Raw genomic sequence first — 24,003 nt, 5'->3', positions numbered from 1 at the left:
CTGGTGTTCTCAATGAAAACTACAGCTCTGGGGAGGCAAAGGGGTGTTGAGGAAGGACAGGGATGATTTAGGAACACCCCAACCCCTTCTGGGTATTCTGGAGAAGAGAAGCATGCAGCCTCCTGAAGAGGGATCATCCTAACCTGGGAGCCACCATAGGTTCTTACTCCAGTGGTCAGGTCACACTGGGCCATAAGCACGTGGGCTCTTCCCCGTCCCGATTTTAGAGCTGAAAAGGGTCTGGGTCACCTGACCCAAGGGTACTTAACCTTTTAAAGAGTCATGGACCCCTTTGGCAGTCTGGTGAAACTGATGGATCCCTTCTCAGAACAATGTTTTTGAATGTGAAGAATAAATAAAAATATATTTCATGTATAATATGTTACCTTGAAGTAACACAGTTGTCAAAATATGTAATAAAACAAGTTCGAGGGTCCTAAATTAAAATGATCTAGTCCAACCCATTCATTTTACAGATAAGGAAATTAAGTCCCAGAAGGGTTACATAATTAATCATTAGCACAATGAGGATTTGAACCAGGCCCTTTTGAGTCTAGTTTTTGGTTTTTTCCTCTACAACAGTGGTAGCAGAGGAGGGCTCACTGGGAACCCAGGGTTGCCTAGACTCGAATGGGGCTGTCACGGCTGAGGGTAGAGAGCAGGAAGCAGCTCTCACCTTCTGCGGAAGGAGGAACAGGTGGTGAGGGGTCAGGGGAAGACAAGGGTTTCCTGTACTGCTGCTCACTTGTTCCGTTGCTAGCTGGCACCGTTCCTGGCTCTGCAGGGTCCCAAGCTCATCCCCCACAAATGGCCCAGCCCCCGGAGGGCATCTCCTACGAGCTGCAGGGTGAGTTCTCCCTTTTTCCCATAGGCTTGGAGCCCTAGCAGGATGGCCTTGGAGATCAGGGTGAGGACCATGTGCCAGGTCTTCCCAGATACCCCCTTCCCCTGAACCCTCTCTCAGGACAAGGCTCAAGGAACCCTGAATTCTTTTTCCTTCAGCCTCTCTGTCCTTCCGCTTCTTCCCCAATACAAAGGATCTTCAAGCTCAGCCTCCAGTCCCTCAGAGACCCCAGAATCAGGGAGCCCTGATGCTCTTTCCCTCCCATCAACTCCTGTCCCAGGTTGGGCAGAGCCTAGACTGCAGTAACCCCCAGAGGCCTGGGCTAGGGTGGCCTGTAGTGGCCTCAGTGGGAGGCCAAGAGGAGACCAGACATCTAAGGCTGGTCCCACAGATGAGATCACCAGGTTTCTGTGGCCAAAGGAAGTCAAACTACTGCTGATTATCCAGATGTATGAAAGACAAGGTCCTGAAGAGCGGGATCGGGTGCTGGTAGGGCTTGTGGAAAAGGCTTGGGTGGGGATGGCTATGCAGGGAGGGGAGAAGGGGGGGAAGGGGTACAGAGGATTGGGCCAAGTGAGGGAAGGTGGGTGGATGAAGGAGCAAGCTGAAGACTGATCTTGGAGGCTGGGGGGCTATGGCCACATGAGGTCCACACCTCCAGGTGACTACAGACAGATTTTGTCCCTTTGTTCTCTACCCCACTGCCATCAGGCACTGCTACCCTGGAGAGCCTACTTACTTCACACTTCTCTCCCCCTTCGGGTGAGTCCCCACCCCCCAAATCTTCACCAGCTCCAACCTCCAAACTCTAAGCTTTCCCAAGCTCTAGGTTTCCGTCCCCTAGGCTCTGGGCCAGGCAAGGTTAACAGGGGATTTCCGTAAACAAGCATTCAACAAACGTCCATACTTTATGTATTACAAAGATGACTGATTCTTTCCTTGCTGCTGCTCTGGCCTGTGTGCCAGAGCTGGTTAGACTGAACCCTGAGCTTTGAGTCTGGGGATGGCCATGGGGATGACCAGCCTAAGGAGTTTGTGTTTTACCCAAGGGGACAATGGGCAAGAGACAAGGATAGTCATGGAGGAAGTTGAAGCTGGACAAGGCTTGACTGAGAATTGATTGACTCAGTTCCTCCCTGGTGGAGCCGATATATCCCTTAGGCCTTCAGTGTGCTCAGCCTGGCCAGAACAGCCTACAGGGACAAGGGGTCAGAGCTGAGCTAAGCCAGTATTATTCCCCCACCCCTGCCCCATAGGTGGACTGCACATTCAGTTACCTGGAAGTGAAGGAGATGATTCTTCAAGAGATTCCCCCCCAGGTAAGGAGGGGGGACACCCTAGGACACCCCAACCAGGCTTCCCTGACTAGGCTGCCACCAACTTGAGAGCCAATCCTTTTCCAACTCCCTTTCCACAGTCATTTTTATTTTTTCCAATTAACAAAAATCTATATTTCTCTCTCCTCTTTGTAACAAATATGTATAGTCAAGCAAAACAAATCCCCACATTTGGCCCCATGGATCAAAATTCTAAGTCTCCTTCTGCACCCTGATTCCATCCCTCTTCTGTCGGAGGTGCCTAGCATGCTTCCTCATTGGATCCTCTGAAATCCTGCTTGTTTATTGGGTTGTTCACAGTTCCTGAGTTTTTTAAGTGTTTCTCTTTCTACTGTTGTTAATGTACAAATTGCTCTTCTGGTTCTGCTCACTTTCCTCTACATCACTTGGTTATTTCTTCCCAGGTTCCTCTGAATACATCCTTTTCATCTTTTCTTGCTCTGTGTTACCTGGGCTTCTCTGGGCATGTCCAGTTCCAACATGGAGCTGTCCTTGAGGGGCCTTTTGATTCTTCCTCTCTCACTGGTTCAGTTAGCAGAGTTTTCGCTCTGGAAAAAAAAGGAGTTAAGGGCAGAAGGGTCAGCAGAGGGATTGACCTAACCTCTCCTATTTCAAAGATGAAGGCAGACAATTAAAGGTGGCTACCCTCGCCCAAGTGGTAGATGATGCAGTGGGTATTGGGCAAACTAGGCATACTCAGAAGGTCCCTGCAGGGCATCTCCATGTTAGAACTGGGCCTGCCCAGAGAAGCCAAGGTTATACATCATAATAGTATTCCATTACATTCAAATACCATAATTTGTTCAACCATTCCATAACTGATAGATTACCCTCCCACCCCACTTTAGTTTCCAATCTGTTGCCACCATGAAAAGAACTATTTTAAATATTTTTGTACATATGGTTGCTTTATCTTATTTCCTTGACCTCATTGGGGTAGAGGCCTAGGAGAGATGTTGCTGGGTTAAAGAATATGCACAATTTAGTGACTTTTGAGGTTGCAAATCACTTTACACAATGATACACAGGAAACAATTCCCTGATTCACTGAGTGGTATCAGCAGGACCTGGTTTCTCACAGCTCCTCCAAAAATGATCATTTTCCAGTTTTGTCAGCTTTATCAATCTGATTGCTGACATGGAATTTCAGAGTTGCTTTCATTTGAATTTCTCTAAATATCAAGTGATTTGCAGTATTTTTTTCACCGGCTGTTGATAGCCTGGGTTCCTTCCTTGAGATCTGCCTGCTCATCTCCTTTGACTCATGTATCAGAGGGGAAGAACATCAACTTTTCTGACCATCAGGTGATAATCGAACTGGAGTTGCTGCCCAAACTGACCATGAAGCTTCCTGCTCTTGGGGCCCTAGAGCAGTTGGCCTTACACATGGCTATGTCTATCCGGAAAGTCTTCCCAGAGACTACACCCAGGTGAGGGCCTTCTGGGAGCAGGGTCAATGATTTTCCCCCTCCTTCCCCGCATCCCCACCTCAACACCCCTGCTGGAGCTGGAGACCCATACTAGGTAGAGAAAACTCTCTAGGCAAGGGCTGCTCTCTCCAAATTAGGGGTGATGGTCTCTTTCTTGCTTCCCTCTCCCACCTCTCAGAAAGCTGTTCCGGAAGTCTCCCTCAGCCCTGCTGGCCCGACTGGAGAAACGAAGTAGTTCCTTGGAAGAAATGACACTAAGCAGCCTTGGTCCCTGTGGTGAGGAGGTCGGGGAGGAATAAATGGGAGGGGGGGGGGTCACAAAGAGTTGGACACAACTGAACAACAAAATTTCTCACAGCTGTATGAGGTTAGATAGAACAAAAATCACAGACATTTTAAAATAGGGAAGCTAAGACCCAGATTTGCCCAGGGAAGTGATTTGCCTAGAGTTATACAGAGCTATCAAGCTGAGAATTGGAATACAAATTCAGATCTTAGCATTTCTCTTCTCTCTTTCTTTTCCTCCTCTCTTTTCCCCTTCTTTCCCTCCCTTCCCCTCTCTTTACCCTATAGTGCCTTAGGGGAAAAAAGGGAATTGAATTTCTCCAAACCTGAGCCTTCAATAAATATTTATAAAGTACCTTTTAATCTATTAGATTGTCAACTACATGAAGTAAAAAACTCCAGCCTTTTTATTTTTATTTTTTTGCATTCCCAACAGCAAGGTTTTCAACATATTAGGATCTTAATAAATCTTTAAATGTATTAAGCTGAATAAGTGTGTTAAATGAGAGGTGGAGGTAGAACCGAGCCACATGAACCAAGCAGAGAGACTTTTGCCCAGCCTTGACCGCTGCCCTGGGCTGAGTCTTTCTGTCCCACTCTCACTGCATCTGTCCCTCCTTCCTTATTTTTCTCTGGTACTTGTCTCCCATCTCCCTCCACACCCCACGACATGGTCATTATCTCTGTCTGACTCTAGGAGGATTCTCTGAGACCTATGCTGCTCTTTGTGACTATAATGGGTTCCCATTCCGTGAGGAGATCCAATGGGTGAGACTAGGGCCCAACAAACATTTATTAAATACCTACTGTGTACATATGCTAAGCACAAAATGCAGCTAAGATACTGTCCCTGTCTTTATGGGGTTTAGAGTCTAATAATTTCCAAATGGGCCATAGAGGATGGGGTGTGATAATTTGTGGGAATTTGGGGGGGAGGCAAGGATGAAGCTCAATCTGCCAGGAGTCAGTGAGAGTTGGGGGATGGCAGGGAAGGGGGGAAGGGAATGGACCCTCCCACCCCCTACCCCAGGAGGCACTAACTGTACCCTGGTTGTGACCCTGTGTACTTACTGAGCCCAGGATGTGGACAATATCTACCACAGCCAAGACTGTCGGAACTTCAGCCTAAGAGATTTCAGTCATCTGCACAGCCGGTGAGAACGGGCCACACACTTAAAAGGGGGAAGCTGAGAAGAAGCCAGAAATAGAGGAAGAACCCAGCTCCACCTGCCTTCTTAATATTAGGGGATTTAGGTCTAGAAGGAACCTTAGAGATTATCCAGTCCTCCTTCTACAGATGAGGAGACTGAGACATAGAGAAGGACCAATGACTTTGCCCAAGGTTCTAAGTTGTAAGTAGCAGAGCTGAGATTTGAAAACAGATCTTTTGACTCCAAGGGAAGCTAGGTGATTCAGTGGATAGGGGAAGGTGTAGGGGCAGCTGGAGTCATCGAGAATTCTCTTCCTGAGTTCAAATCCTGCCTTCGACACTTACTAGCTATGTGACTCTGGACAAGTCACTTAACTGTTTACCTAAGTTCCCTCATCTGAAAAATGATCTGGGAGGAGAATGGCAAACCAGTCCTGAATCTTTCCCAAGAAACCCCCCAAATGGGGTCACTAAGAATCAGACGGGACTGATCTACAACTTCTGGCTCCAAATCCATTGCTCTTTTCACACCCTCCCCATCTCTGGGCCTGTTTCCCTGAGGGTGCAGTAAGGTAGTAGTTGGGGAAGGCAGGTGGGGTGAGCCAGGTCTCCTGTAACTTTGGGGGTAGGGGGTAAGGTTTTGCCACGTGTCAGAGCTCAGCACTGACTGGACCTCTCTCACCCCCCTCCCCAGGGATGTAGCCACAAGCGTAGCTGCTTTGTCCTACAACCTCTGGTTCACCCGCCTCTCCTGCTCTGACCTCAAGCTGGTGAGGAGGGACCTGGAGGGGAGGGAGAGGAATAATCCTTTATTAAGCTCCTACTGTGTGCTCTGGAAATGTGAAATGAAAGAGATGGATGGTACTAGGTGGGGGCTATTGGAAGGGTCTCTGAACACGCCGCCCACCCTCTTCTTCCCCCCCCCCCGCCCCCGCCCACTGCCCTCCCCCTCCCCAGAGCCTGGAGGTGTCTGAACAGATCCTCCACATGCTGAAGAAGTCGTCCCGGCTGGAGGAGTTAGTGCTGGACAACTGCGGTCTGAAGGGGTGAGGATATAGGGAAGAGGGAGGGAGGGGGCGACGGGGGGGCGCAGCAAGGACTGGGGCCCACGCCGGGCAAGCCTGGAGTCCCAGCACCCCCGTCTCGCCCTCCCAGGGACTTCGCGCAGCGCTTGGCTCAGTCCCTGGCGGAGCACCCCCGGTCGGCCCTCAGTGTGCTCAGCCTGGCAGGGAACCCTTTGGAGGACCGAGGTACCAAGCTCCAGCCCGGCCCCTGCCCTCTGGGGCCCCTCTCTCGCTTCTGCCCCCACCCCGACCTCAGGTCCACCCTCTAGAGGCCCACGCTACTCTTTCCCTCCTGCCATCACCCCCGCCCCTCAAAAACCAGTCCCGTTCCCTCCCTCTACCCCACACTCTTCTTTGACCCCTCCCATCCACGCCTTCTCCTGGCCCCGACCCGCCTCGTTGGGGGACTCTGAGCCTTAGAGGGTGAGTGGGGATTGTGGCCACACACAAGAGAGTGGCCCCTCTCTGCCTCGTAAGGGAAGGCTCGGGATTCCGACCAGGGTCCGTCCCCTCCGGAGGGGGGGGGGGGGGGGGCGGGGAGAGGGGGTCCTCGATTGGGCCTCCACCACATTCAGATTCAGTCAGCATGCCCTCAACAGCTGTGCTTGGTAGAGGGCCCTGTGACCCCACCGCACCCCACCCCCTTGCTAGTGTTTTCCCTCCCACCTTCCCAGGTTTCTGGATGTCACTTGGGCGTGTGCATGTTATCTCTCCCTTTAGAATGTAAGCTTTTGGAAGACAGGCACCTTGTTTTTACCTTTCTCTGTATCCACAATGCTTAGCACGATGCCTGGCACATTGTAAACGTTTAATAAATGTTTGTTGACTGACTGCTGACCCACCGTGCTAGGTAATGGGGGAGACGCAGTGTTTAGGTAAGATGAGCCCAGACCTTGTCCCTTAGGAGCTTACAGTCAGGCTCTGGGAGAGCATAGGAGCATCCGTAACCTGAATGATGTGTCCCCAGGAGCCTGGAGCGATGGCAGCTCAAAGATACCAGTACAGATCTGGGTGGGTGGATCTGGGTGGGTGTTTGAGATGCCCATCCCTGCCCTCTCCCCATCCCCAAAGGATCCACAGTCTTTCCTCTATTCCTCCAATTCCCAGGAGTGATAGCGCTCAGCCGCCACCTGGAAAAGCATCCTCGGGCTCTAACCAGGCTCAACCTCTCCCGGACAGGACTGACTGCCAGAGGTGGGGGTGGGGTGGCCTGAGCTGAGGGGGCAGGGTGGGAGAGCGGGGTGGGAAAGGGGCTCCTGGGTGGTGGGGAGCTGGTGGAACCACCCCAGAGTTCCATGCCATGGCAGGATCAGAATCCTGGGCCAGAGTGGGTAGGGTTGTGGGGATAGAGATGAATCTCACCTCCTGATCTCCGCCCCCCCCCAACCTTCTCATGTCTTCTCTTCCAGGGATGAGTGCCCTGGGCCTGGCCCTACTCACCAACTCCACCTTTGCTTCCTCCCTAACCCACTTGGACCTGTCTGGGAATACTGGGGCTCTGGGGATCACAGAGGATGAAGGGGTGAGTAATCTTCCCCCTAAGCCTAAGATTCCCCACGTCAAGCCCTGATCCCATAGAAGCATAGGCATTGGGGTCACAGGCTCGATCGTATAGAACGCTTAGAACTTCAAGAAACTTGGAGGAGTCAGTCACCTTCCCCCATTTTTACTGGCAAAGATACTGAGTCTTGGAGAGGGACAGTGACTTCCCCAAAAGCAGGATAGGGCTAGAGTCAAAGTGTCTTCAGGGTCGTTGCTACTGGACCAAGCTATCAAAGCCATGGTGGGAGGGTTGGAAAGGTCTGGGCGGTTCCTGATGAAGAATTGTGTCCTCCCAGGGTCTCTACAGTTTCCTGAGTCGTCCCAATGCTGTGACCCACCTAAACCTTTCAGGGACCGACAGTGCTCTGGACATCGTAAGGAAAGGGCCCTAGCCCACCTACTGTGTTGGGGAGGGAGGGAGGCAGGGCTGGAAGAACGTTGGGTGGAGTTCTGGACAGCAGCCCCTCAGAGATCCATAGTGCTAGATGCCGAGGGACTGAGGAAGCTGGATTCTGATCCTGCCATGGCATGGGGCTCTGGGGTGGTTCCACCAGCTCCCCACCACCCTAGCCTTCTTTTTTCCCCTCCCAGCTGTTCCGGGCACTGTCTCGAGGTTGCTACGCCAATCTTGTTCATCTTGACGCTTCCAACAACATCTTCTCCCACGTGTAAGAGGAGCCCTCCCACCTAGGCTCCCCTGAAGGACCCCAGGAAGGGCAGGGTCCACCTTAACTTGGGGATGAAGAGAAAAGAGGGGGCTGTTTGACATCTCAGTAGACCAGGCAGAGAGGGAAGCCTGGCTGGGGCTGCCCCTGGAGCAGTCAAGGGACAGGGTAGGACGAGTTAGTATCCACAGCCACTGGAAGGGCCACTGGGAAGGGAAGTGAAGTTAGGCAGGAGAGTAGGTGTCCCTGATCCCCCCCAGCCTCCCGTCATTCCACTCTTCCCACAGAAGGAGCCGGGCAGTGCCGTCCTCCCTCCAGTCATTCTTCAGCCAGGCCAGGTCCCTTCGACATGTGGGTTTGGCAGGAACCAAGTTGCCTTCAGAGGCTCTCAGGTGAGTAATGAATACTCTGCTCCCTTCACCTCCCAGTCCTGGGGCAGAGGGCAGATGTCCAGCCCTCCAATGGAGGGGTTGGCCTATTCTGTCCATGAGGGACAGATGTGTTTGGTGGCTCCTGGTGGGGGACAGCTGGATGGAAGGGACCTGAGAGTCCCTTACCCTTTCATTTTACAGATGAGGAAACCAAAATCAAGGCAGGGGAAGCAATTTTGCCCAAGGTTACATAGGTAGTAAGTGACAAATACAGATTTGAACTCATGTCCTCTGACTCCAAAATCTGGACTCTTCCTTCCACGGCAGCCCACTTCTTGGCATATTGTGCATATAGTGCAAGAGTAGACTTGAGGTCATCAGACCTGGGATCAGATGCTGACTGTAAACACATAAGAAGCAAGTCATTCCACTTCCTTGTGCCTCAGTTTCCTCATCTGTGAAATGGGGATAATAATCCATGCTATGCTCAGGACTCCTACTCTACTTCCATAGGAGCCTTCTTCAAGGCCTGTCCCTCAATACTCAACTCACTGACATCCACTTGGACCTGAACACATGTGAGGTGAGGCTCCCAGACCTGTAAGCCCCGCTCAGTGTCCCTGTCTCTCTAGCCCAGAAAGCATTAAGCTGGGAGGCCAGGATGCTATGGTTATCTCCTATACATGGGCTATTTCTGCCTTTGACCTGCTGGTGAGACCATATCTAGCTAAAACTGCCTGGGGAAAATTCAGGTCAGCTGGATATAGGGATGCATTTGGCACAGAAGACAGTCTCACTTTTGGGGTATATTGTGTCTGGAGGAGACAAGCTATACCCCAGAGTACCAGCCCCTGTGCCCAAGGGGGTTAGAGGAAATGACAGGCCCCAGGAGAGAGGTTTCATGGCAACAGGACCTTGATGGTGGCACCTTCATAGGGTACTGAGGTGGGGCAAAAGAGTAGTTGTCAATTTAGGGAAGTACACCCCCCCCCATGTTAGAACACTGGGGCAAAGCCCCACTCATCTGATTCCAGTTACAACTTTGCTTGTTGGGTGACAGGGGAGGTGAGATAAGGGTAAGGGAAATCCTCAGCATCTGCAAGGTAGCTTGGGCAAGTCTGAAGAATGGAAAAGAGTCCCTAACAGTGCTCTGTATTCCCCTCCCCCCCCCAAAAAAAACACAGCTCCGTTCAGCTGGTGCTCAAGTGATTCAAGATCTCATCTTTGACATCAGTTCAGTGAGGGCCCTGGATTTGTCTGACAATGGTGAGGACTGCTGAGGTGGGGGAGTGAGGGACTCTCCTTTACTGTAGGGCCTAGGCATTTTTTTCTGCCCTCTGGTGGGGGAGGGGAGCTGGGGAGGACCTGTTGTGCCCCTATCCCAGACCAAGCACTGCCCCACAACTACCCTGCAGGCTTTGAGCCCAGAGCCTCTTAAACCCTTCCCCCTACCCCTGCATCCTGTCTGCTGGCAGAGAGACTGATCCTTGTCTGGGGTGGGAGGGAAATGTTGAAACAGCTGCCTCTCTGACTGCCCCAGGGAAAGAGTCTGCCCAGCTCTGGAACTCAGAATTACATTAGCATGGGAGGAGAGCATAGCACATGGCTCCCCTCCTTCCCTCTCCCCAGCCCCCAGAAGCTGAGCTTTGATTGCCTGTTCCCTAGGTTTTGACACAGACATGGTAACCTTGGTGTTGGCCATTGGGAGGAGCAAGTCCATCAGACATGTGGCTCTGGGGAAGAACTTCAACATTAAGTCAAAGTGAGGTGTACCCCCCCATCACCCCCACCCTAATAAAGGATTCATTGTTGACCCTTAAGCCTCACTAGTTTAGAGGCACAACTGACCTGTTATTTCAAGTCAATATTCAGAGCTTTCATTATTTTAAAAATTTTGGCCAAGGATGGAGTCCCCAGTTGGAAGCCTGGACCTTCCTAATGCCCTAGACTAACTCCCTAGTTCAGAGATCTGTCCCACCCCAACCTAGATTCCCTGGCTCTTTTCCTCTGCTCCTATCACCGTATCTGGGTGTCTTTCCCAGTTCCTTTCTGTCCTACCCACTGTTATCTCTTGTAGTTTAGAGGATGTAGACCCAGAAGATTAAAGAAAAGTAGTAGGATTTATTTATAAGGGAAAAGAAAGCATAAAGGAAAAATACAGAAAACCTAGATTTTATCAACATATTGATAAAAGAAATCTACCTTGTCCCAGACTTAACAGGACCCAAGCTTTCTAATCTAAGATATATCTCCAGTTCTGCAGGCCTAGCATGACCCATGATGCGGCCTCTGGATTCTTCCTAGATCCAGAATAGCATCCTGCACACCAGTCTTGAGCCCAGAGGATTCTGCTTGTGCTGCTCTTCACAAGCCCAGGCTCACTCTCTCCTAATAGCACAGGAGGCTTGCAGAGGCTCTGCTCATATCCCCATGTAGGCAATGAACTAAATCACTGCCCTCCCTGCTCAAGAACGAAGAAGGGCATAACAAAGACTGGGTTCGTATCACTTATTAGAAGGAGAAGGAGGAGGAGAAGAAGAAGAATCCCATCTGATAGTTTGCAAATGTTATATTTCCAAAGTCTGATACCATCCAACCGTCATTTACTTCTGTTCCTTTTCATAAGCCCCAGTGGTTCCTTCCTCACATGGTCAGCTCAACCAATGAGCCAGTAGTCCCTGGGTCAGTTTAAGGACCCACAAACATACATGAACCCCACACTTGCAGCATGTGCCCTCAACCTGAAGCCTTCTATCTTCCCAGTACTTCCTCTGACAAGCTTAGGGCCTCCCACCCCTGTCTTTTCCCTTCACAGGGATTCCCTTGGGGATGTGCTACACCGAATTGTCCAGCTCACCCAGGATGATGACTGTGTGAGTATGAAGGGAAGGGGCACAAGTAACTAAGGAGTGTGTTGTAAGAGGTCTGAAGTCAGTGTCCTACCAGAATCATGAGGCCCCTGGTCCTGGCTTTCTTTTGGTGACCCCACCCATTCCCACAAACCCAGCCTCTACAGTCTCTCTCTGTGGCCGAGTCAAGGCTGAAACTGGGCACCAGTGTTCTGCTGAATGCCCTGGGCAGCAACCCTAGCCTGACATCATTGGACATCAGTGGCAATGCCATGGGGGACACAGGTGCCAAGATGTTGGCCAAAGCCCTGCAGATCAACACCCAGCTCAGGTGAGAGGGACAAGGGGGCAGGCAGAAAGGGCAAGAGGGGAAAGGGTCAGAGTAGGATAGGTACGGAAAGGAGGACAAGAGTCCCTTAAGACTAGAAGAGAGACAGAAAAAGCAAAGACCAAGGATGGGAGGAGTAGAGGCAGGGTGACAAGAGGGGTTGAAAGGGGAAGACAGAGCAGTGAGAACAGGAAGGAGTTGGCTTGAGGCCAATGGAGATGTCTCTGTGTGGCCCATTGCTACCTCCAACTCTGGTCTCCTAGGACTGTGATGTGGGACCGAAACAACACCACAGCTCAGGGGTTCCTGGATGTGGCTCATGCCCTGGAGGGGAACCACACACTCAAAAACATGCCCCTGCCTCTGAGTGACCTGACCCACGCCTACCGAAGCAACCCAGAGCGAACCTCAGATGCAATACACCAGGTCTGGGCTGGGGGTGGGGGGAGGGGAAGAAAGAGGATGGGACTGGAGGGGGGAGCACAGACTGGAAGTTGGTATGAGAGAAGTAGGGGCCTCATGCCCTCTGGGACATTCCTGCCTCCTTCCCCCAGATCCAGGCCTGTCTCTTGAGGAATAATCACACACACAGAACCCTGCCCGACCATGCCTTTCGCCTGCAGCAGGGAATTGTCACCCGATCTTCTGAACAGGTCAGGCTTGGCCCTGTGTTCCCTTCCCTAGGGTATCTCCTGTGCCACGGGAAGGGGCTGGGCTGAGCTGGTCTGGGCTTGGAATGGATGGGTCAGGTCTGGACCTTCCTCTATCTTATCTTCCTGTCCCTAGCTCCCCTTCTCTTGACTCTCAGAAACATAAAGTTCACCCTGGGTCAGGATACAATGTCCTTGGGGGGTAAATGAAGATTTGGGGGGATCAGGGAACAGGTGTTGAAGATGTCTCTGCCCCCACTCCCAGATGGTGAACGAAATGTGCCTGACAGTACAAGAGCACATGGAGTTGCTGGGCTGTTGGCCCAGCCCTCGGGGTGAGGCTGCCCTGCGCCAGGCTGAGGAAGCTATCCGTGATGCTAATTTCTCCATCAGTGTGAGTTCACCCACGCCAACCCCTCTGGTAGCCAATCCATGCTTCAAGCTACTGAGGGCCTCCTTGATGAGAGCCTGGCAGCAACCTCCCTCTTCTCTGATAATAATAATAGCTAGTATTGATATATCAACTTAAGGTTTGCTGAGCACTTTACTATTAACTTGTTTGACCCTCAAAACAATATTATGAGGTAGGTATTTATTTACAGATAAGGAAACTGAGAGCAAGAGAGCTTTAAGTGACTTGCCCAGAGTCAAACAGCTAGTAAGTTTCCAGTGCAGGATTTGAATTCATGCCTTCTTGACCTTAAGTCCAGTATGCTAACCACTGTGCCAGCTACCTCTCTGTCTACTTGCCTGCCTGCCAGTCCCCCTGATCCTGTTCCAACCACATCACTAAAGGTATCAGTTGAGACCAGTTCCTACCAAAGCCAGAGTATCAGAGTCTAGGCTGGGGTTGTGGGCTGGAGCCAGCCTTCCTCCCTAGACCCTGGTTCCTCCATGTTACCTTCACTCCAGATTCTGCCTGTGCTGTATGAGGCTGGAAACTTTTCATATCACAACACTCAGCTGCAGCAGAAACTAGAGGTCCTCCTGGAGGAGGTGGGCCAGGCCTGTCACCAGGAGATCCAGGTGACTTCCCCTTTCCCCTCTGCCAGTCCATTCCCTGACTGTCCATCCGTTCACATAAGGGCTTCCCCTACCTCCAGAGCACAGTAATGACCCTACTTGCCCATCTGAGTAGGGTCTTCCCAGAGTGCTGCTTGGAGCCTATCTCATCTCCATCATATTTGTAGAAATATAGTAATGGTGAAGGGATGGGTTACTGCCTTTCTCAAGTCAGTGACTTTCACCATAGTCTGCTAAGCCCTGAAAGAATGAGATGAGGAATGAAGGATGTCCTCAATTTAAGACAAGAGTTGGGTCAGTTTCACCTTATTGCTCCCACTGTGAAGTTCAATGTCTAAGTCTTCCCTATGCCCTCTGAAAATGCCCCATGCCTTCAAAACCAGCTGGTTTCCCCACTTTTCATACCCTCTGATCCTAATGTCCTGTTGGCTCATGTACCTCTGACCTCCATGCCTTCAACCTCTCTGCCTGCACCTCAGTCTTTTGTGCAAACCACGCTGGACACAGTTCAGAGCCTGTGCCCGAGGGTGATGCAGAAGGCCGGCCGTCGGGAGCAGCTGAGTAGTGCCATCTCGGGCCAGGTCAGCCGGCAGGACCACTTGGGCCTCAGACTACTCTTGGAGCAGTTTCTCAATGATGCCTTCAGCAAACTCAAGTAGCCTTCTGCCCATGGGATTCTGGGGAGGGAAGAAAAGGGCAGGGAGCAACGCAGCAGTGGAGGGCTAATTCATGTCCTTCATTCTGATCTGCAAATCAATTTCCCACCTTTGCCAGTGAGATCCGACTGTCTATCACAGCAGCTGCTGCAGAGCGAATCATCGCCCAGGTAGTAGAGGACCTGAGTGCTGCCCAGAACCGACTGGTGAGCCAAGGGGAAGGGGAGGGGGCCTCGGGAGGAGAAGGGGCTGGTGGTGAGGAGCCTAACAAAGAGAGGACTCAGAGTTGGAGGGGGAGGACCTGATGTCAGGCCTCCACAACTCTCCCTCTAGTCCCTATTATCACATTTATTGTATGGGGCCACTAAGCGAGGTCTACAAGGAGCCAGATGCCTCTTCTCCTTCCTCTTGTCCCTGGCCCTTCTTGTCATTGAGCAGTGGCCCCTTGAAGAGTGGACATTGGAAGAACACAACTGCCCACCAGAACCTACAAATTCTGCCCTCTTCCCTGGCCTTGGGGAGCCAGCTCAGGGCACCTTCTTCCCGGTTTTAGGTGGAAAGCTTGTCCCAGAACACACCAGAAGCACCCCCTTCCCCACTTCTCACAGACTGTGCTGAAGCAGGGGCCAGGAAGAGTGGGATTCTTCTACATAGGGGAGAGAGAAGTCCTGGAGAGGGGGAGACAGAAGGCCTCTCTACCTTGGGGGAGGTAGGTGGCTTCTCACATGAGCTCCCCTTCCCCACCAGAAAGGTAGGAACCCTGAGGGTCTGAATTCTCCAAAGAGAGGAGAACATGCCCCATACCCCACTCCTCAGTTCATCTTGTGTGAGCAATAATCTGAAATCATAAGACTAGTTCCCAGTCCCCCAAATTCCCACTGGTGAATTCCTAAATTATCTGAATTCTCAAGACAATCTGGCCTGGCTCCAAGTCTTTGTGCTCCAGAAGTGACAAGGGGAGGGCCAGGTTCAAGACCCTACTTTGCCATTTATTATGTCTGTGACTTGGGTCTTCTGGAGGAGGTAAGCCAGGCCAGGCAGCAAGATGTCCATGTGACTTAACCTTTTCCCTCTACCAGCCCATGCCCCTGATTTCCACCCTCTTATACAAGATTTTGGGCACAGAGCTCCCCCTACCCCCAGAGCACAGTGACTATCCTTAAAATAGCATCTACCTTCTGACTTTATTTGCCCCATCTGTCAAATTAGGGTGTTGGACCAGTTCTGGGAATCTTAACCCTTCTTGTGCCATGGTCCACTTTAGCTGTCTGATAGTCTGATAAAGTCCCTTCTCGAGATCCTGTTTTTAAATGCACAAAGCAAAATTTAGAAGATTGCAAAGGAAATCAATTCTATTGAAATCTAGTTATCAAAATATTCTTTAAAACAAATCCACAAACTGCAGGTTAAGAACCCCTGGACTGGAGAATCTCTAAGGTTCCTTCCCATTCTGAGAGTCTATCAGACACTGACTTGACTATGGATTCTGAGCCTCTTAGAATTCTCTTCTTAGAACTGCTCCATTCTTCAGAGAGGCATGAACTGAGCCTCCAGACCTTCTGCCTGCCTCCTCCCCCAGAGACCTTCTGTGCTGAGGCAGATGGGCTGAGGCCTAGTCCTGTCCTTCTCCCTCCCCACCCCCAGGACAAGGTGGCCCAATGGAGAAGAAATAAACACAATCAGAGCATCCGGCCTACCCCTGCTGTCCGAAGTAAGACCTGGGCCCCTGACCCTCTGGCTCTCGGTGTCCTTGGAGGGGAATGGAGTAGGGATGGATTTTTCCAGAGAATGCCTATCCTCCCGGCAAGCCTGGAAGAGAGAGTTTTGTGCCTATGGTGAATTGGCACTGCTCAGACCCAGATACTTAGTTCCTAGTGACCTTTTCCTCCAGGACCCCTGAGTCATGAGCAAGAGAGCTGTGGGTGAGAACCCAGAGGATACCAATGCCAGTTCAGGCCCCCTCCCCCCATTATTGATCAGCTAGACACCACAGGCTCTAGCACTGGGAATTACTGGGGAATAAGGGTTAGGAGGTGTGGGGAAGACTTTGGTAGGGAGGGGGTATCCAGTTAGGACCTGATCTCAGCCTGATTGCCATGCTCAAATCCTTCTCTGAGAATGCTAAGTTGGGGGAGGGGGTGTCATGATGGAGGTGACAAGGTCTGCCCTGTTTCCGGGCTGGGGGCTGCCGACCCAGCCCAGTATCCCACCCCGGTCCAGGACCAGGTCCGAGCTCGTAGCCCTTCTCCTACTGGGGGAGTGGCGGCTGCATCCCTTATGGGGGCCAAGGCCTGAGCTTCTTCAGCACCCGGGACAGCGCCCTCGGGCCGACTGGGAGGAGAGGGGCTGAAAGGGGGAGGTGCCTCTCCCTCCGCCCTGGGCGGGGTTCCCCGCCCCCCCCGCCCCCACCTCACACACACTCCCTTGCTGCCCTCAGTCCTCTCTCCCCCCTCCCCGCAGGTCCCTCGGAGGAGCCGGAGCTGGAGCCGGAGCCGGAGCCGGAGCCGGAGCCCGAGCTGGCGGCTCAGGGAGAGGATGCAGAGCCCGGCGGGCAGCGGGCGGGGCCGTCACTTAGCAGCAGCGCCCCAGTGTCGTCCCAGCCTGGCCCGGTCCCGACCCCGCTCCCCGCAGTCCCGGAGCTCCACATGGACCTGCCACTTGCCAACCAGCCGCTGGACCACCCCACCCGGGCCCGGCCAAGGCCCCGCCGCCGTCACCACCAGCCGCCCAGCAAGGTCCAGGTGAGCCCGGCCCTGCGGCCCAGGGATGCAGGGGTTGGGTTGGGGGGAGGGAGCGGCCAGGAAGATGCAGGCAGGATGCTTCCCGGTTCAGGGATGCAGGGGAGAGATGCAGGATGCCCCTGGCGCTGCCTGGCCCAGGGATTTTTTGGGGGGGGGGATTGGGAGTAATGCCCCTAGCGCTGCCACGGCCTCCCCTCCCCCCGGGGGGTCTTTCCCTTCTTTCTGGCCAGCCCAATCTGCCCGCTGGCAGCACCCTACCCCCAGAAGTATGGGGTGGGGGGGCCCTCATGGTTGCTGTGGTGACAGGACCAGGAAGAAACTGGATGGTTAATTATCTGGGAAAGGGAGTTGCTGGTGAGGATGGGGGAGGGGGGCTTGTGTCTGTGTGTGCAAAATATTTCTATGTGCATGACTATATGTACATCTGACAGTATGTAAAACAGGCTGTGACTTTGTGGGAGGCAGGGTGCATGCAAGTAAGTGTTTGGAGCTATGTACAACTGACTGGGAGAGTATATGTGACTGTGTGGGATTCTGTGTACATATGTTTAAGGCTCTGTGTGACTGCATGTGTGTAAGTGAAAGAAGGTTGTGTGAGGGATTCCATGTACCTCAGCCTATCTGTCCATAATGTCTGGATTTGGCCTGGGTGTGTGTCAGTGTGTGGGTGTGGGTGTAACTGTGTGGGGCTGGGGTTGTACATACCCATAGGGAACCATGTATTTGACTTTCTTCCCTATGTCCCTGGAAGGGGACATGCGTGAATGTGCATATATGTGTGTGTGTATGTGAAGAGGGAGTGATTAGGGATCTTCATCCAGGTGGGTCAGCCTTGCAAGGAGACAAGGGGAGGCTGGAGTGGGTGTCAGAACCAGGATGTAGCAACTTTGGGCACCTAAAACCCTCAGATCCTTCACTTGTCTCCTTGCAAGGCTGACCCACCTGGATGAAGATCCCTAATCACTCCCTCTTCCTTTTCCCAGCTCCCCTTGGGCTTAGCATCTAGCCTCCCCCTCATCTTCCCACAGTAGCACAGCTCAAGGCCAGGCAGGTAGCAGGGGGCAGGAGCTACCACACATGGGGGTAGGGAGGAGGGCCTAGGGAACAAGAAAGAAATTCAGGTACCTGAGAAAGTGTTCCTGGAGACAGTGAGATGTGTACGTGAAGGAGCCTGGCACACTCCTAGGGCCTGGTTGCTCACCCTAGGCAGGGAGAAAAGGGGGAAAGAGGAAGGAAAGGAAACTAATAAGATTAGACAAGTGACCTGGCCAACCCGGAGATGCTAGAAGCTCTGTACCTCCCACTCATCTCTTGAACCAATGGATACTAGGTTACTAGGCCTGAAAATTAGGCATGGACAGTAGAAAAAGGACAGAGTCTGGGAGCCAGAGCTCTGAAGTCTAGGAAATCACCCCCCCCCCCAAAAAAAAACCACCACCAACAAAACAGATCACTGTGTGGGTGGGAGTTCTGAGGTGTGAGGAAGGAAAACAACCCAACCTTGGGCCTGCTTGCTTCCTTGAAACTGCCTCTAGGGCTCTGCGCTTCCTATCCAAGCCTCTTCCAGCTCCCTGCCTCTACCTAACCACTACTAGAAACCACCATGTCTCTATGACCCAGGAACACTGCTGTAGTCTCCAGTCTGGGGACTTCACAGGGCTTAGATGTGAGGAAAAGAGTGAGACTGGTTCCTACCCCGCAGCTAAGCAGCTAGGCCCATGGACACTGACAAGCACAGGGCCCCTCATCTTTCTCTCCCCAAGGTCCCCATGCCCTATAGTTCCTGCCCTCTGCTGCCAGCCTTTTCCCTCCCTCCCCCACCTGCCTGGTCCTGAGCTGTGAGAAGTTGAGGGGGAGGCTGAATGTTGGGTGTTGGGGCCAAAAATTAAAAAGGTGGGGAGGAGATCTGGGCTGCCAAGTATCTAAGGGATCTTCAACTACCACATGGGTCAGCCATGTAATGGTGCGAGTAGGGGGGCTCTGCAGCAAACAGAAGGAAGGGGAAAGTGGTAGGAAAGAGAAGGCTCCCCAGTCAGTCTGACGCAGCAGGAGGAGAAGAGAAGAGGGAGTGGGGGGGGGAGACTGAAGGGATGGAGGGGAAGAGACACTGCAGGGAGGTGCTCAGAGCAAAGGCTGGCTTTCCAACTAAGTGCTGGGGAGGTAGAAATCGTGGGTGACTCTGTGTGAGTATGAATGTACCTCTGGTTGTGTGTGATGGTTTCTGTGGGTGTATGTGAACGGTGGCATGAATGTGACAGTGTATGTGAATGTCTGACTAGGACTAACTTTCTGTGACAGAGTGCGTGTGTGACACTGTGCCTGTTCGTGTATGTGACTGGCTTCTTTTGTTCGACTGTGTTTATGATTGTTTGTGATGTAGGTGAACGTGGACATCTCTCGCGTGGTCCCTCTCTTAACCATCTTCCCATCCCACCCCACCCTACCCCCTTGGCACCTGGGATGAGTGCATAGCCCTGCCCTAGCCAAGACTAGAGAAGAGGAGATTGGAACTGGGAACCAGGACTCCGGGGTCCCCCAGGATATGGGAAAGGTGGGCACTAGCCATGCCACTCCCTGCCAGGGGCTCTACCTGCTTCTGCTCCAGGTTTCCTGGCCCAGGAATTTGGTCTGGGAGGGAAGGAGCCTTAGATGAGTTCCTGAGGTGCCCTGTGCCCCCAGGTACCTCCCGTTGTGCCTGAGGAGGAGAATGGGCTCAATGCCCGGGTGGACGAAGGTGTCGACGAATTCTTCTCCAAGAGACTGATACACCAAGAGAGACTGTAAGTGACCCAGGAAGGGGAGCACTCAGGGATGAGAATGACCAAAGATGAGAGAAAAGGGAATCAGGAATGACTGGCTAGAAGGGACCATGACTATGAGGCATGAGAGTTTCCAGGACTGGAAATGATCGCAGTTAGATGTTCTTGGGGCTGGGAGTATCCAGAGGTAGGATTGCCTTCAGCCAGGAGTGAGGCTTTGGAGTATTCCCAGCTGGGGAGTGATTAGGGCTGAAAATGACCTTGGTCAGTCACCACCAGATCTTGGATTGAACAACCTACTGTGGTCAAATTGAAAAGTCTGACCATGTCATTCCCTACTCAGTCAACATTAGGAGCTTCCTATTGCCTCCAGGATCAAATATACATTCTTCTGTTCAGTTTTCATAACCTGATTCCTTCTGACCTTTGCAGTCTCCTTCCTTACCCCCATTCTTTGATTCAGTGACACTGGTCTCCTTGTTTCTTACCTTTGTTTGAATCTCTGTCATTTAGCGTAGTGTTTTATGTGGTAGGTGATTAATAAATGCTTATTGACTGAGAAGAATGAGTGTCTGAGGCCAGGAGTAATGGAAATTGGAAGTAGCCATTTCTGGGAGTAGCCAGGAATGTTGTCAGTAAATAAACACATTTATTAAACACCTATTACATGCCAGGCATTGAGGCTGGAAGTAGCCAGGCCTGGGAGTAATTACAGCTGGAAGTTTCTAGAGCTAGAAATGACCATGATTGAGAGGAAATAGCTAAAAGTAATTAGTATTAGAAGGAACCATGCCTAGGAATGACCGGAACCGGGAGCAGCCAAGTTAGGAATGTCTAGGCAAACATGGGAGTGAGCAAGTCAAGTCAAGAGATGTGAGAGCTCCATCTGACTGGGTCTGGAGTTACCAAGGCTGGGGGTGATGAGCCAAGAGGCCAGTCTAGAAGCAGTCAGGTGGGAGTGATCCAGGTTGGAAGGAAGATCACGTGGGCCAGTCAGCTCTCTTGCTTTTAACATCAGAGGGACATGGGGAGCTCTCTCCTCTACGAGCCCACCCCATTCTACTTGACTCTATCCCCACAGGTGGTCCCCTCAGGATTCCGTTCCTGAACCTGGGACCCCTGTCAGCTCCCGAACACTCCGGAAAAAGCTGGGCACCCTTTTTGCCTTCAAGAAGCCCCGGTCAACTCGAGGGTCTAGGACTGAGCCTGACACAAGCCCTGGGGCTCCTCCTCGAACCCGAAAAGCCGCATTCAGTGACCTTCTCCGACCACCCAGCCGGCCTGGCAGAGCAGAGGAACCTGGAGTTGAAGGGAATTTGGAAGGAGTGCCCAGCTGCTCCCCAGATCCTGCCCGTAGGAGTCGACCTCGTTATGCGAGAGAAGGCAAAGCTCATTCTATGATCCTGCTTTCTGCAGATGAGGAAGAGGCCCTAGGTGGGCGGCAGGAGAAGGTGAGGGCCCCCTTTCTGTCTCCCATTTCTCCACCCACAAAGCTGGATACGTAGCTCCTGTCTTCACCTTCCTGGTCCAGTGTCCTCTTTCCCCCAAGCTGGGGCCCTTCCTGGGTGGGGGGTTGAGGGCCTGTACTTGAGCTGGGGATGGGAGCTTCCCCCCTTCTAGAGCCTCCCTGACTCCTCCCAACACCCACAGCGCCGACCATTGGAGCGAGGAGACACAGAGATGCCCCCATCCTTCGAGCAACGAGTACATGTCATGCTGCAGCGAATTGGTGTGGGCAGGGGAGGCGGAGGAGGTGACAGCAAGAGGAAGCAGGTGAGGGAGATGGGCCTGTGTGACATGGGAGTTTTCCTGGGCTGTGCAGGACAGCACTGACCAGGGAGGGAAGTGGGAAATGCCATGACACTTGATCAGAGGAAGGGACCTATCACCCTGTGGGGTGTTGGGTTGGAGGTAAAAGTGGCCCTCTGAGGGACTGGAAGGAGGGCAGGAGAGGGGACATCTTTGATTCACTTTTTCCATTCTCCCCCAGAGCAAAGATGGGGAGATAAAGAAGGCCGGCTCAGATGGTAAGTGGGGTCTCTGCCTGGAGTAGGAGGGCCTGGGAATGCCTTTTAAGGTTTGGGTCCAAGCCCTCTTCCCAACTCGGCCAGCACTCCTCACCCTTACCCCCAACCGAAGAGCGGGGTGGGAGAAACGGGCTGATGGAAGGTGGGGTGGAGCCCTGGGACATAGGCTGGAAGGCAAGAAGACCAGTTTCAACTGCCCAACCCTCATTTTCCAGGAGACATCATGGACAGCTCAGCTGAGTCTCCACCCCTCTCCCTCAAGTCCAGAACACACTCAGTGTCTGCAGGTAGGTGGCGAGGGGTGAACCTCTCTGGAGAATGTGTAGCCATCTTTCCATGTCCCTCTCCAAACCATCTTCCCACCCTATAGCACCTTTGATGAATACATAGGCCTGCTCCACCCAGGACCAGAGGTTAGGGGAGGTGCCGTCTGTCTGGAAAGTCTGGTGTCTGGGTGGGAAGGCACAGTTGGCTGAGTTTAGACTATCATTCCTGACTTCTGCCCCCCATACTATTTCTGCTCAGACTCATCATGCCGTCCAGGACCAGGAGGCCGAGGGCCGGAGCCTGTGGCCTGGAAGGCTCTGGGCCGGCAGCTGAATGCAGAGCTCAGAGGGAAGGGCTGGGACCGGCCAGGACCCCGGACACCCTCCCCTAACCTGCTTCAACCTGAGCCCAGCTTCCCAAGCCCCTGTCCCAGTCCCATCCCATCCCCTCGGCTGTCCCCCCGAAGAGCCAGCAATGCTGGGAATTGCGAGCTCACCCAGGACAATGCCCTGGGAACCAGGAGTGAAGGTATGGCTAAGGGACATCCCTAACTCAAAACCTCTTTTCACAACAGCCAGCCAGGCGAGGGCACCCAGAGTCAGAAAAGGGTCTCTGTTCACCTCAATGTCACGGTCCAGTGGGAAGACAGTTGTTGAACATTTAGAGAATGATACATGCTAGGTTATATTCTCACTGCTCACTCAGAGAGGGGGTGACCTTGAACTTGGGCACCTTTCATCCTCAGTTCTAGCTATAAAATGGGGATGGTTGTAAAAGGGAGTCATGATTGGCAGGAAAGCATTTTCAAGGCTTACAGAGCTCTAGAAATGAGCTATCATGGATGGATGAATAGGAATTGGGCAGATGGAGATTCCAGATAGGAGTGATATGAACCAGGACAGCTAGAAATAGGGCACATGACTGGAGACAGTGGTGGGAACAGCTGAAATGGACAGAGGGACTCAGAAGCTCCATTGTGGAAGGCCTTGCACACCAGGTTCTCCAGTGGTAGACACGATGCTATGGGCAATGGCGAGCCACCGAAAATTCTGAGAAGGGGATCCATTAAAATAATTTCTCTGGCATTCTGCCATCTATTACAATCTGGTCTCAATGAAACCCTCGAGTGGCATGGTGGCCACAGCAATGGGGAGAGGCCAATTTCAAGAAGCTAGTGTAAAGAAACAGCCTGGTTTGTCTCAGAGGCACCATAATAAGGACAGCTTTCAGGTAGCACTTGAAGATTTGCAAAGCCCTCTGGGTATCTCATTTGTCCTCCCCATGACTCCAGACAATCACCTGAAGCCCCGAGCTGTCTTGGCCACCCGAAGAGCCGTATCTGTGCATGAGGAGCAGCTCCAGGCCCCGGCAGGTAAGCGCAGGTCCCCAAACACAAGGAGAGTGGAAGAGACAGAAATGAAGGCATGTACTAAGGGGTGCTGGGACACAGGAGGGACGGGCTGGGCTCACCCCCACCTCCCACTAGTTACCCAGAATCTCCCTCCTTCATCCCTGCAGCTACATCTCCCATCAGAGAGCTGCCCCTGCGGCTACATCGCTCTCCTGTCCTCAAACGTCGTCCCCGGGTTGAAGACCCCTCATCATCACCGAGCCTGGGTAAAGAGGCAGAGACTAGGGGTGGGAGGGAAGCACCCAGCAGAGCGGCTGAGGCCAAAGATCTAGGGATGGCAGGGGAGTGAAGAGGGTGAGCAGAGCTGGTGCCAGGCCTCAAGTACTCTGTGTGCTTCCACCTACAGGGTCAGCCATGAGCACAGAGCCCCAGCTGCTGCTGCCACCGGATGAGCTGCCCCCAGAGGTGCCTGCCGGCCTGGAGTCCGTCCCCTCGACTACCCCTCCCCCAGCCACAGACCAAAGAGTGGGCAGCCAAGCCCCTGCCACCCCCAGCCCCTGACCCAATCCTCCACCCTCACACCTTCGGCCGCATGAGATTATTTTATTAAAAAACTCAAACCTCAACCTAGCCTGGACTCGCTGGGGTGAGGGTGGGGGAACTA

At 52.7% G+C, this 24,003-nt stretch overlaps 1 protein-coding gene across 1 annotated transcript; it reads left to right on the top strand.

The window, feature by feature from the left end:
* The first annotated feature begins 807 nt into the window (after positions 1 to 807).
* On the top strand, positions 808 to 23,925 carry CARMIL2 (capping protein regulator and myosin 1 linker 2). The gene is made up of 39 exons (XM_069085735.1): positions 808 to 847; positions 1,236 to 1,333; positions 1,556 to 1,606; positions 2,101 to 2,163; positions 3,487 to 3,611; positions 3,790 to 3,887; positions 4,594 to 4,664; positions 4,977 to 5,050; positions 5,741 to 5,816; positions 6,004 to 6,092; positions 6,202 to 6,296; positions 7,218 to 7,304; positions 7,520 to 7,632; positions 7,949 to 8,026; positions 8,244 to 8,320; positions 8,605 to 8,709; positions 9,202 to 9,271; positions 9,873 to 9,954; positions 10,354 to 10,450; positions 11,504 to 11,561; positions 11,696 to 11,868; positions 12,129 to 12,291; positions 12,420 to 12,518; positions 12,781 to 12,909; positions 13,428 to 13,541; positions 14,018 to 14,193; positions 14,313 to 14,400; positions 14,748 to 14,903; positions 15,839 to 15,905; positions 16,655 to 16,935; positions 19,615 to 19,715; positions 20,776 to 21,145; positions 21,345 to 21,467; positions 21,685 to 21,721; positions 21,937 to 22,008; positions 22,247 to 22,516; positions 23,280 to 23,360; positions 23,507 to 23,605; positions 23,746 to 23,925. Exons 1-39 carry the CDS (start codon positions 808 to 810, stop codon positions 23,898 to 23,900), a joined length of 4,401 nt encoding a protein of 1,466 aa, XP_068941836.1. The 3' UTR covers positions 23,901 to 23,925.
* Positions 23,926 to 24,003: the final 78 nt, after the last annotated feature.

This window comes from Petaurus breviceps, unplaced genomic scaffold (assembly GCF_028583685.1).
Source record: "Petaurus breviceps papuanus isolate PSGF00001 unplaced genomic scaffold, PetGlider_PUasm1.0 176, whole genome shotgun sequence".
Classification (NCBI taxonomy): domain Eukaryota; kingdom Metazoa; phylum Chordata; class Mammalia; order Diprotodontia; family Petauridae; genus Petaurus; species Petaurus breviceps.
The sequence above is the reverse complement of the archived record's forward strand: the minus strand, read 5'-3'. Positions and strand labels throughout refer to the sequence as shown.

Bases quoted from the DNA above. Each gene is read 5' to 3' on its own strand.
- CARMIL2 (XM_069085735.1), top strand. From the start codon at position 808: ATGGCCCAGCCCCCGGAGGGCATCTCCTACGAGCTGCAGG. The intron at 8,027-8,243 runs GTAAGGAAAGGG...TTCCCCTCCCAG, and splicing joins CCGACAGTGCTCTGGACATC to CTGTTCCGGGCACTGTCTCG. The intron at 16,936-19,614 runs GTGAGCCCGGCC...CTGTGCCCCCAG, and splicing joins AGCCGCCCAGCAAGGTCCAG to GTACCTCCCGTTGTGCCTGA.